General features: G+C 34.6%; 2 protein-coding genes across 2 annotated transcripts in view; one reads left to right on the top strand and one right to left on the bottom strand.

Moving 5' to 3' along the window:
• The window catches only part of LOC125681974 (E3 ubiquitin-protein ligase AMFR-like), a 52415-nt gene extending 50881 nt beyond the window's left edge, over positions 1 to 1534 (bottom strand). The window contains exon 1 of the mRNA XM_048922330.2: positions 883 to 1534. Coding sequence (XP_048778287.2) covers positions 883 to 1170 — 288 coding nt within the window. The 5' untranslated portion in view covers positions 1171 to 1534. The remainder of the gene's footprint in view (positions 1 to 882) is intronic.
• Positions 1535 to 1554: 20 nt separating this feature from the next.
• Positions 1555 to 13764, top strand: LOC125681978 (epimerase family protein SDR39U1-like). The gene is made up of 8 exons (XM_056160292.1): positions 1555 to 1603; positions 4896 to 4980; positions 5160 to 5654; positions 7416 to 7540; positions 11083 to 11168; positions 11769 to 11890; positions 12239 to 12391; positions 13287 to 13764. Exons 3-8 carry the CDS (start codon positions 5168 to 5170, stop codon positions 13697 to 13699), a joined length of 1386 nt encoding a protein of 461 aa, XP_056016267.1. The 5' UTR covers positions 1555 to 1603; positions 4896 to 4980; positions 5160 to 5167; the 3' UTR covers positions 13700 to 13764.
• Positions 13765 to 14068: the final 304 nt, after the last annotated feature.

Genomic DNA, 14068 nt, shown 5'->3' with positions numbered 1-14068 from the left:
CTTATTATATCTTAGTTCTTTCTGGTAGGACATCGAGTTAAATATTTCTCGTCACTTGTCCTGATAGTTGAAACTAGAGTCAATGGTTTCCAATCTTGTATGAAGTTTAATTCATCCAATATAGGTGGTCCTACTAAACAGAGAACCTAGTTGGAGATTTTTCATCATTACAAGCATGACTTATACATGAATTATTGATGATAGTGCACAAAATAACCAATGAAATATATTTCCATCCATCCTATTTTATTCAATTTATTAAAGATATTCACTTTCCCTTAATTCACCGCACTCTTTTAAATTCTGTATTCATATAAATATATAATAATTGTGATATGTCAAACATTGCAATTTGTCAAGAGGCCAAATTTTCAAAATAGAAAAAAATTGACAAATACTTCAATCTGGTAAATTATATGAAATTTTCATAGAACTTTGAGTTCTTAATTTACTTAGATCAGGATCAAGATGACAGAAATTAAAGAGCAACGAAGGAGAGCATTTTCCTCCAATAAAATGGGTTGTAGATAGATGAAAATCTGTTCGTTTGATTCATATTTGCACTATCATCAATAACCAATGTAGTTCTTGGGATGAAACCACAAAAACTGAGGCCCCGTGTCACAACGGGTGTGGCACGATAAACATCACTCCCTGCTCAAAGGCCGTAAGCGCAGAGCATAGGCCTAAATTTTGCAGCCCTTCACCGGCAATGGTGTCGTTTCCGAATGAGTGAAAAATTCTTGAGCAGAATATTAAATAATATATGACCATGCAACTAACCAATATATACATGTAATAATTAAAACTCCCAAGGTTTCTTTAGAGTTCTCTAGAGTTTTTGTTTAGTAGGGACCCAATAAAGGCTTAGGAATAACCTACCCAGACACTCCACACTTCAGCGGTCAATATATGAAACATGTTCCATCCTACACTGTCATAAGGGAGGGTTAGATTGACTTCCTCCTGGTAATATGTCGGTACTTCACCGTCTATCACTGGTTCCACTGTTACTCCATCATCAAAATCCACCATACTTACTGTGTTCATATCAAAATTGGTAACTGTATGATACGCATAGTACAACGCCACTGACAAGACCAGAACAGACACAGACGTATAGGTCTGTAAACTCGGGAGGGGGATCCTTTCTAATAAGATCACCGGCATAACTGTTGACGTTCAGGAGTACAACAAATCTAGGTAAACTGTCAGCTTGATTTTAAACACACATTCGGCACAATTTTTATGTAAGAAAGGTGTTTACTCCTCGTCTGTATTATGGTTGACAATGACGAAACTTCCGGGAGTTACAAAATAGATGGAACACCATTACGGACGTAATTTATGTCGTACATGAATTACTTTGCAAATCCATCAATCTATTTCATATAGTGTTGTTTTTTTATACAGCATTTATGGCAACAGAATTGGTTGTATATCTTCACCACCTGGTATTGAGGACATAGTTATTAGAAGCGCCAGTAGCGGTTACCGGGAGCGTGCAGCTGAAAATGAAACAAGAAATGCGCATGCGCTACTTATTACTTTCATAATTTTCATGATACGATCCTAACGATGGCTCCATTGAAGGTATTAGTTGGTAAGTGCTCAACAGTTTTTGCTTAATGAATGATAAAATGTGGTGTGAGAATTGAAATAGTTTGATTTTGAGAAAATAGGTCTACAACGTACGTGTATCTGAAAGACGGAAAAAGCTCTCGCTCACACAGGGTTTTGACACAATCTAGTTTGCTTAGACCCTGTGGTCGCTCACTAGGCCGAGATCTGAATGATAGTCAAGTGATTCATCAGCCTTTGTATCTAATAGGTCCATTCTCTCCATTAGGCTTAGCTTTTTTAAGTGAATTTCTTGATATTGAACCACAACACTGTACTAAATTTTTTATTAAAGTTCATAACAATACTTCATCATTTTAAGAATTTTCATGAAAAGAGGTATTTTGTATGCCCCCGAGATCGAAGATCGCATACTGGTTTTGTCCTGTCTGTCATTCTGTTTGAAACTTTAACCTTGCTAATAACTTTTGAACAATAAGTGATAGAACTTTGATATTTCACATGAGTATTCCTTGTGACAAGACCTTTTCGTGGGTACCAGCATCTTTGACCCCTTGACCTTGGAGTTTGACCTACTTTTTGAAAACTTTAACCTTGCTAATAACTATTGAACAATAAGTGAAAGAGCTTTGATATTTCACATGGGTATTACTTGTGACAAGACCTTTCCGTGGGTACCAACATTTTTGACCCCGTGACCTTGGAGTTTGACCTACTTTTTGACAACTTTAACCTTGCTAATGACGTTTGAACAATAAGTGATAGAGCTTTGATATTTCACATGAGTATTCCTAATCCTTGTGACAAGTGGGTACCAACATTTTTGACCCCGTGACCTTGACTTTGGAGTTTGACCTACTTTTTGAAAACTTTAACCTTGCTAATAACTTTTGAACAGTAAGAGATAGAGGTTTGATATTTCACATGAGTATCCCTTGTTATAAGACCTTTCCGTTGGTATTGAACCTTTTGACCTTGACATTTGACCTACTTTTTAATTTTTTTTAAAACATTGGCCATAACTTCTATATGGTAAATATTAGAGCTTTCATATTGTACATGAGCATTTCTTTTGACAAGATCTTTCTACTGGTACCAAGATATTTGCCCTTGTGACCTTGGCCATCTTCAGAATTGGCCATTATCGGGGGCATTTGTGTTTCACAAACACGTCTTGTTTTTATTTGCTTTATTAACTGTTCACTACCCTGTGTGTATAGATAAGTATGATGAATTTGATACATTGTGGTGTATTACTAATTAGGGCTATTATTATACAAACTGGATATCGGTCTGGGTAGCTCAGTGGTTAGAGCACCTGACTAGTAATGCAGGGCTCTAGGGTTGGATTCCCAGTCCAGCCAAAGATTTTCTTCCCTCCTATATATACTACAGTTGGTGCCATGACCACCCCTGGGCTTGCAGGTGAATGTCCTGCCAGGGGCGAAAAGAATCTGGGTTGTGTGTGTCTTCAAAGACAAATTAAGGAGGGAAAATGTAGTAGTTACTGCTATACGGACCATTGATATCAGCCAGGGTAGCTCATTGGTTAGAACACCTGACTAGGAGTCCAGGGTTCGATTTCTGGTCCAGCCAAATATTTTCTTCCCTCATAGATATATATATACTACTGTAGTGGGAAAAAACGATGAAATATTAAAGAGTGACATTCGCTTTGAAGTTGCTAAATCTTGCAATTTCTGATAGTTTTATAAAGCTTTACAGCGTGATAAAGCTATATAGCTAAATGCTATATATAGAGATTGTACTGGACCTGTATAGGTCCTTAACTGTTATTCATTTATAAGTTTATTTAGCAGGTTGGACACTTTCCCCAAAACAAAAATGAGATCATATCACTATATAGCATGGACATCCCTTTTTAACTTGTAAATAAAAATTCATGTATGGCAATTTTCATTTAATATTGTTATGTAGCTCAAACTTCTTCGTGAGGCACTCAGAGTCTCTATTCTGTGTACATTTTTCATTCCTTCTCAGTGACACAAGCAAGCACAGATATGTATAAAGAAAACAAAACACTAATTTTATAAATATACATACATGATGTAAAAGTGATTTTTCCATTTTATAATAGGACTTTGATAGAACCTTTTATGGCAAATGTTACATGTACATATACCAGGGGTCGAAAAAATGTTTTCACATGCTCAAGTCTGGGACTTGAAGGGCCAATATTTTCCAAGTCCCACCGGGAAATATCCAAGTCCGGCTTGAATATTTAGAAATTTCTTAATGTTCTTATATTACATCATCAAATGGCTTTAGAAATAAAAAGCAGTATTTTGAAAATTTCAGTCTTTCTATTCGAATTGGCTTCTTTAGCAATTTATTTTGAAAGGTTGCCTATGCAAGAGAAAAAAACCCATAGAGACTTATTAACTTTAACTTATTCTGAAATGCAATCATTTTGATTTTCGTTCGTCAATTATTTATACAATTATAGGCAAGTCCCTTGGACTTTCAACATTTCTAATTTCTTGAAGAATTTTTAACCCCTGTATATGTATGAATATTAGTATATACAAATTTACAAATAATTGGTATTGGATAGTTTTGTTTAATACGCCAGTTTTGAGATAAGAGTTCTCCTGTGTAGGAGGTGCATTTAGTAGAACTTTGAGTGCCTAAGTGGGACAGAAAGAACCTACAGTCAGTGAGGAATACAATAAAATGTATTAAAAGCAGCTTCTCTTTAAATATGTAAATGTTGGAAATACAAAATACTATTGAAAGAAATGGTTTACTAAAATAGAAACATAAAAACAATGTCATATTTGAAAGTAACATCTTGGATATGATACCTACGACCAACGAAATTACATGATATAATAGGAATTCCGTGTATTTAATTACTCCCTCAATAATTATTACTTAGTTTGTGTATCAGTTGAATTCAGGTGATAAAACAGCATATGAGAAAAATACTTAGTACATTTATTTATGCTGTGATGAATATTCGCCCCACTCCCATATGTAAACAAGTTGTTTCACATCTTACTATGTACGAGAGTTCATCGAAGGGAAATAACTCAAACGTATCTCGAAACCGTCGTATTGCGCTCTTAGACTACCAATTACCATAAATAAAACAATCTTAAGGTTGTCTGAAAAATGAATTTAGCTATGCTACAGGCTATTTAGCTGATTCCCTAAACATTGCACACAATCACTCTTAATACCTACAATATCATGGCTGTAATAATTATATGGAAATAAAATATAATTAAATAGAGCAAAGTAAGAATTAGCAAAGATATTTTTCAGACTATTCTTAAGTTTGTTCATTGTAGATTTTCATAAATCTGACCTCGAATATTAAAGAAAATACAGATTAACTGTGTATGTAAGACGTGAAGTGAAGCTCTGAAAGCTAAGGTAAGATATATTTGCATCTTTTAATCTTTATATCACATACCCTAGCACAACAAAAGCAGTGATAAGAAATTGAATCAATATAGTGCATTTTATGTGGAATATTTACCAAAAACTATTTTCACTTTCTTACTACAATGTATGGATGTAATTTTTAATTTGTTTTATTATTTTCATTGTAGAGAATAAAATGTCTTCTGATTTATTGATGAGTGCTATCCACAACAAGGACCTACTGTCCGTCAAAAAGATTTATGAGACAGAGTCCAGAGCCGATCGCCTTTTCTCACTGGATTGCATAAACAGGGAGGAACGGATGACACCCCTGTGCCTGGCAGCTAAGCTTGGAGATAGGGAGATTGTGGAGTTTCTTTTGCAGAATGATGCCAAGGCAAATGTTGCATGTACATCTGTCTACAGAAACAAAGCGGCTTTGCATTTTGCATGTGAAAACTGCCATGCTGATTCTGATCAAATTGTGGAACTTCTGGTCAATGCTGGTGCCAATTTGGAACAGGAGACATTTGATTTTGAGAAAGCACTACATTTTGCATGTGAATTTAACAGTCCGCCAGTTGTGGAATGTTTGGTGATGAATGGAGCGGAAGTTAACTGTGTAAATTTAGATGGAAAATCCCCATTGTCTCTGGCTTGTTCACGGACAAAAAATGATAGAAGTTTATCTATTATCAAATATCTAATTGACAATGGGGCAGATATAATGAACTCAGATGGCATGCAGAATATCAACCCAATTAGACTTCTTATTCAAAACAAAAACATGGAGGGTGTCCTTTATCTGATTCAGAAGGGTGTATTGCCTCAGGATGAGAATTTATTAACAGATGCTGTTTTAACCTCAAATTCAGCGATGGTAAAACTCTTAGTTGATCATCAGAGTAACATCAATGGTACTTATTCTTTGTTTGAGTTAACTCCCCTTCATCAGGCTTGTATGTCACCCATTGTCAGCCCAGAGATTGTGGAAATCTTACTGGCAAATGGTGCTTGTCCAAATGTCAGGAGCAAAACACAAGAGACTCCTCTCCATTATGCATGTCAGAAAGGAAATGTTTCTAAAGTGGTCTTACTCCTGAAATTTGGTGCAAATATCGATAGCCCTAATAAGCATGGATTTTCTCCCCTAGATGCTTGTTTTGTGAAGTCAAGTTGTACAAGTGATGTGAAGCTTTTGATTTTAAAATGTTTTGTGTTTGCGGGGCTTAAAGTTGACGAAGTCTTAAAAGTAAACTTGGCCAGATATAAAGATCACATGGATCCGCTGGAGTACGCCTTGATTGACAGTCAGCTGACAACCTACTCCAAAACTCCCTTGAGTCTCCTGAATGTTTGCCGAATTTTCATCAGATTGGTGGTGGATCTGTACAAACGAAATGTCCTAGAGGAGTTGTCTCGGGAGCTGCCACCCTCTGTTTGTGATTTCCTTCAGTTCACTGACTTGTCATTTTTATGCGCAGACGACGAACAATGAACATGAAAGAAAAACCTCATTTCTGAACTTTAAAAGGGGCTGTTCTAATTGATGTGATATATCTATGTGTTCGCAAATATCTTGCATGATTTGTTTTTGTCTTTTGCAAAATTTGTTTGTCATTAAATACTCAGACAATACACAACTTCTGTGGTATCGACTCTTTTGTAATTGAGGAACGTTTAGTATTCCCTTGAAAATGAATTCTTGGGTGGGTACAAAATAAGTATGTTATTATTTTTTGAGTGACATTTTAGGCACAGTCAAGTTTTTTGCTAAAAAATTTTCAGTTGATGTATCAAACTTCCTGACAGCAAATAAGATTACAAATCTCTCTTTATAATAATGTGGCTAAACAATCAACACATGAGCTGTTTAAAAACTATTGACTGGTCAGTAGTTTGACTTATGAATTGGTGACTGCAGCAAGAGATTTTTGTTTCTCAGAATTTCCCACAAGTTTTTGATACTTGACAGATTTTTGTGACATCATTACTCCACAGACAATAGATCTTCTGTTTGAAAGAGGTTTGCCAATGCTACACTATGCTACGATACGACATAGGCTGATATACATGCATGGGTCACTGGACAGTTTATCAAACATGAAGTCTGTAGTTCATACTTAATTATTAAAGTTCTGTACAAATGGACGGAAGGACCAGAAAATCCGCTTCAGATCTTGGATCTGAGAATGCTGTGCCTGTATTACCAGTACTGGTAGTAATTTTCTATTTTATACCTGACGAGATTGAAGTAAATTCAACATGTCATGCCACAACATACAATTTTTCCCCTTTAAAACAAAGTATTATAATTTCTAAAATTCATGAATACACAAATTCGTACAATAATCAATATGTCAACAAACTACTTCACACTTTTGCATGTGTAAAATTTATTGAGAGATAAAAATCTAAATGAAATGTTTTCTCTTTTAATTAAGCGGGCTCTAGCGGATTTGTGGGTAGACATCTGGTCCGACTGCTGTACAGGTCAGACTGTGAAGTCATACACTTGAATAGAAGGTCCAAACCTTCTCGCACCAGTAAGGCCCGAGAAATCACATGGGTAAGGTCTTGTCTTGTTTAATAGTCTTTAATACCTGTACTGTCACTACTGTAACAAATTCTGTTAGTGAAACCATATTTCTAATATGAGGTCATTGGGATCTACCTGTTCTAATTGTGCCACTCCTTTATGACCTTAACCTTTGACCTTGATACACAGAGAGAGTATGGTATTATGGAATCATTAGATTTCATATGGGCTCATTTTTTGTGGATTTCATGGCTACCCCTATCCCATGAATTTCAAACTCACAATTTATCTTGTGTTTAATGTACAAGAACCATATTCACAAAATGACATCCCAATTTTGCATGAAAATTAAAACTATACTGCTGATGCAGTTCCCTTATTATCTAGAATTTCAACTGATGTTTTGCGGCATCTAGTCATTAATGGTCTCATTTTGATGTTTTAAATGTTATTTATTATGGAGTGATGGTGTTATTTCCCCTTTACAGAAAGGCTGCCTGTAATTTTCTCGTCATTGTCTCCAATCATATACTAATCCACATCTATATTAGCTGTTTCACTCAGATCTGATCCAATTTTCTTTTCCAATTATCTGCTCTCTGTGCGCTTTACATTGCAATTCTTTAGTAAAGGATTGCTTGTGATGGTTTTGCTTAAGAAGTCACCTGACTTGCTCAGGAATCCATTTCCATGCTTTAGAACATTACCATCACAAATAATCTGTCACCAGAGGATTGCACAGTATAGAAAACATGGAAAGCAAATGATTGGACAAGAAAACAGGGTCAGGATTCAGTGAATTAGTGTATATATAGGGACACATTAGACAGGTTTAACTAGATGGCTGGATACATCAGCTAGAAAATGTAAAAAGTGTATTTCTGTAAAAGGATAATAAATCACCTGATGTTCCATAACGTTGCAATCAGTTCTCTTGGTAACTGGTAGGTCCCGGGTTCTGAGTCCCAACACCACATCAAACTGAAGACAATGTAGGGACTGTTCACCTTATCCAAACACCCAGCATTAGAAGGAAAAGTATTAGGTCTCTCGGATTTGACCTTAAGGTGGCTCACTACACTTAGAAAGAGTTTATCAAATCGGCATGAAATGATTTTAAAATCATTAGAGATGTTATTATATGTAATAAGAACGTGTCACAAAAGCCAAAAATTTGCAATTTTGGAGAGAGAAAAAACATGATTTTAAAAAATTTATTTCAATAAATAACGCAAAAGACAGAGGGATTTGAACTCGGGGTCTGCGGGTCAGTAACCTATACTTTATCCATTGAGCTATGTGGATATACAAACAAACCGATCAATACAAGTAATTTCACAAAACATTTCAATCTTGTGAATTAGATGTAGTGTCATAAAATGTATAAGTCTTGATATAGTGAGCTACCTTAAAAAAACATGAGTATTGTTTCACGGTAGACATTTACAAAATAAAGTTCCCTCACTGTTACGGCCTCGAGCATCGACGGATAGGTAAAAATTGATGGCACTTCACATAAAGCTTGTGATGTCTCTAAATTAGTGAAAAACTCCACAATCATGGGCTTAATATACAAATGCACAATCTGACATCCCATTCAATCTGACACAGAATTTCTCTCCCAGAGCTTGTCATATTAGACTGATTTCATGTTATTTACTATTCCTTTACACTGTATCTACTATCTAACCACATACACATGTAATTGACTATTCTATCTAACCACATACACATGTAATTGACTATTCTATCTAACCACATACACATGTAATTGACTATTCTATCTAACCACATACACATGTAACTGACTATTCTATCTAACCACATACACATGTAATTGACTATTCTATCTAACCACATACACATGTAATTGACTGTTCTATCTAACCACATACACATGTAATTGACTATTCTACTATCTAATGACATACATATGTAATTGACTATTCTATCTAACCACATACACATGTAATTGACTTCTACTATCTAGCCACATACACATATAATTGACTATTCTATCTAAATACACACACATGTAATTGACTATTCGATCTAACTACATACACATGTAATTGACTATTCTATCAAACCACATACACATATAATTGACTATTCTACTATTTAACCACATACACATGTAATTGACTATTCTATCTAACCACATAGATATGTAATTGACCATTATTCTATCTAACAACATACACATGTAATTGACTATTCTACTATCTAACCACATACACATGTAATTGACTATTCTATCTAACTACATACACATGTAATTGACTATTTTATCTAACCACATCCACATGAAATTGACTATTCTATTTAACCAGATACACATGTAATTGACTTCTATCTAACCACATACACATGTAGTTGACTATTCTATCTAACCACATACACATGTAATTGACTATTCTACTATCTAACCACATACACATGTAATTGACTATTCTACTATCTAACCACATACACATGTAATTGACCATTCTTCTATCTAACCACATACACATGTAATTGACTATTCTATCTATTCTATCTAACCACATACACATGTAATTGACTATTCTATCTAAATACATACACATGTAATTGACTATTCTACTATCTAACCACATGCACATTAAATTGACTATTCTACTATCTAACCACATACACATTAAATTGACTATTCTACTGTCTAGCCACATACACATGAAATTGACTATTCTACTATCTAGCCACATACACATTAAATTGACTATTCTACTATCTAGCCACATACACATGAAATTTACTATTCTACTATCTAGCCACATACACATGTAATTGACTATTCTACTATCTAGCCACATGCACATGTAATTGACTATTCTACTATCTAACCACATACACATGTAATTGGCTATTCTACTATCTAACCACATACACATGTAATTGACTATTCTTCTATCTAACAACATACACATGTAATTGACTATTCTATTTAACCACATACACATGTAATTGACTATTCTACTATCTAACCACATACATGTAATTGACTTCTATCTAACCACATGTCCATACACATGTAATTGACCATTCTTCTATCTAACAACATACACATGTAATTGACTGTTCTATCTAACCACATACACATGTAATTGACTATTCTATCTAACCACATACACATGTAATTGACTATTCTACTATCTAACCACATACACATGTAATTGACTATTCTTCTATCTAACAACATACACATGTAATTGACTATTCTATTTAACCACATACACATGTAATTGACTATTCTACTATCTAACCACATACATGTAATTGACTTCTATCTAACCACATACACATGTAATTGACTATTCTATCTAACCACATACACATGAAATTGACTATTCTACTATCTAGCCACATGCACATGTAATTGACTATTCTACTATCTAGCCACATACACATGTAATTGACTATTCTACTATCTAAACGCATACACATGTAATTGACTATTCTATCTAAACACATACACATGTAATTGACTATTCTACTATCTAAACACATACACATGAAATTGACTGTTCCTTTTCATTACTTTTGGACAACAGAGAGAAGTGAACGATCATGGACTACCTCCAGATTTGGATGCCCTGGTAAATTTGTGTGGATACAATATCTTGAACCCAATGAAGAGGTAAACTTATCAATTTTCTTTAATTTGGAGAAAAATATATATTAAATTCTTGTCTTTATGTGTGAGTCACATTCCTTCATTTCTTAATCTGTGTTCTTAATTTGATTAGAATTTTCAGTTGAATGATAATGATAATGATCAATTACACTGAAATTAATTTGATAAAGCAAAATGGCCTTCAATATTCAATCCCTCAGTTGATCATTAAAAACCCGCTATATGTAATGTATACTTTTAAGACAATGTGAGGAAACCTTACAATTACTAAAGAAATGATGCTGATACAGTGTACTCCACATAAAGTGAAGTTCTTCTGTTGTAATGGTAATCTGATTGTCTGAAGGTGAAGAGCAAACTCTACAAACTGTTGGATGACATTTGTACTTTAAGAGACTAATTTTAAGTTAACACGCCCAAATTTTACCTGTATTGTGATCAATGGTAAGCTGCCCATCAGGTAATGGTAATCTAATTGCCTGAAGGTGAAGGGTGAAATGCACAAATTATTGGACAATTTCTGATAAATACATTTGTTCTTACAAGGAATTCTAATTCCTGGATGTACAAGATTTTGACAGGATTTCTTATTCTGTTTTGCAGATTCAATGCAGACTACAAAGAACAGGTAGAATCCAGCCGTATTGAAACCTCCAAGTTACTCTCTCACTACTGTGAATCTAATGTTTACACTCCAAATGTATTCATCAATATGTCAGGAGTAGGTAAGCTCCATTGATATCATCTTCTGCAGATCAGGATTAGTCAAGAAAATTTATTTTCTCATCATTTCACGATGTAAAGAAACCATTAACATGGTATTTTCTGTTGCTTATATTCATTAGTATGGCATCAATTACTCTCACATATGAATTGACAACACTAGTGAAACTGAAGTCTCAAAAAAATATATCTGGATCTGTAGAATATTGTATTCTCTATGGAATTTGATTTCTTAGGAATACCACAATATCTTAGTCTAGTAAAATCTACAAATCAATCAGTTTTAGACTTTGTAACTTGAACCACATATTGTCCCATCTCGGAAATGCACTATTACTCTCCATTATTAGGCATATATAAACCGAATCCTGTGAAGGAATACACAGAAGATTCAGCAGTCCAGCCATTTGATTACATGTCTAACCTTGTCAAGGAGTGGGAATTAGCTGCCAAAATTCACGCCGACACAGAGAAAAAATGTCGACAGGTCATTCTCAGATCAGGTCAGTGCTGCCATTTACTGGCAAAGTGAGAAGAGTCGGTTTACGTGTACGAAGTTTTACACAGGGGTTGTTTAAAAATCTTCTGTCTCTAAAAATGCCGCTATCATAACAAGCAAATTCAATGAATATATGTCTCCTTTTGTGCTTTTAAAGTGTGAAACATTTTAGAAAGACTTCTTGCAAAGTTGGTTGCTAATTCATAGATAGAAAATTGGAAAGACGTGGGGAATTTAAAGCATTATGTTTTAGACATCACCTGGGAACCATTTCCTGGTGACATTTAAGTCATCCTTTAGTAAGCTCCTTGTATTGCAGAATCTTAAATTGTAGTAATTACATATCATGGGAATCATTTCAGAAGTAAATTTCAGTTTTAGAAATACATGAGGTTATGAACTGCAACACTTAACACCGACATAGTTTCCATGAAGCACGAACGCACTTCATTAGTATGTGCAAGGTGTTGGAGTTCATACCCTCGTGCATTTTTTAAAATGAAATTTATTTTTTAACTGTATATTCCTTAATGACTATGATGTTTTGATTTCACAAACGATAGGGGTCATCATTAAGTGAAAAGGTCCTTGCTAAAGCTCAGATAGTTTTTGGGATATCAGATAGAGGCAAACCCAAATACTTTAAAAGCAGGAGACATTTTGATAGCTTGCTGAGTGAAGGGATGAAAAGGTTATGTTCTGATGAAAAGCAACTTTTACGGATGAAATTGCTTAGTGCGAATGGAAAATGGTAGAGCAAAATTTGTGCTTTAGTTAAGAAAAATAATTTTATAACAGAAACATACAGTGCATTACATGTCGTACATTACTTGTCAACTTATTCTACTGAGTCGGGGACTTTGAGAGTCTTAAAGAAAGTTGTTCTCTTTTTCATGCAGGAGTTGTCCTTGGTCGAGATGGAGGCATCGTACAGAACCAGTATTGGCAGTTTTTTATGGGATTTGGTGGTCCCATTGGAAAAGGATCACAGTGGTTACCATGGATACATGTTGATGATCTAGCCAGTTTGATTCATTTCTCTATTTTCAATGACCATGTCCATGGCATTTTGAATGCTGTTTCTCCTCAAGTCATTACAAACGGACAGTTCGCTTCTGCGTTCGGTACAGCTTTAGGTCGGCCCTCATTTTTCCCTACACCAGGTGTCATGATGAAACTTGTGTTTGGAGATGAACGTGCTGTAGTTATTTTAGAGGGTCAGAAAGTTATTCCCAAAAGAACGTTAGATATGGGTTTTCAATATCGATATGAAAACGTTCAGGATGCATTGCAGCAGTGTGTTAAAGGGTGATAATTGTTTTTATTTTGATGTGTTCATCTAATTAATAAATGTTTTGATTGAAGTTAAACCCTTAAGTTTGGTGTTCATGTTCTTTGTAGAGACAATAGACATTGGTTGTATTTGTCAGTCTGCAGTTGTATTTAGTACTAATTTAAGTAATAATGTGGCAGTAGAGCAGATGATACAAAGCTCTGAGTGAGAAAATTCACCTTTCCAATTATAGTGAAAATAGGAGACGCATATACATGTGCAGTCGTACATTTCAGAATTTATAAGTTACATCTGCGGCTATGAACGTTTTTGTGAATACCATTTTACGAGTACATAACTCTAATACTACTACTTTCCTGATTTCACAAAAACATGAGGTTTTGAATA

Source organism: Ostrea edulis, chromosome 1 (assembly GCF_947568905.1).
Source record: "Ostrea edulis chromosome 1, xbOstEdul1.1, whole genome shotgun sequence".
NCBI lineage: Eukaryota > Metazoa > Mollusca > Bivalvia > Ostreida > Ostreidae > Ostrea > Ostrea edulis.
The sequence above is the reverse complement of the archived record's forward strand: the minus strand, read 5'-3'. Positions and strand labels throughout refer to the sequence as shown.

Coding starts and splice junctions, on each gene's coding strand:
- LOC125681978 (XM_056160292.1), top strand. CDS start 5,168: ATGTCTTCTGATTTATTGATGAGTGCTATCCACAACAAGGACCTACTG. Junction 11,169..11,768: donor ATCTTGAACCCAATGAAGAG/GTAAACTTATCA, acceptor TCTGTTTTGCAG/ATTCAATGCAGACTACAAAG. Junction 11,891..12,238: donor CATCAATATGTCAGGAGTAG/GTAAGCTCCATT, acceptor CTCCATTATTAG/GCATATATAAACCGAATCCT.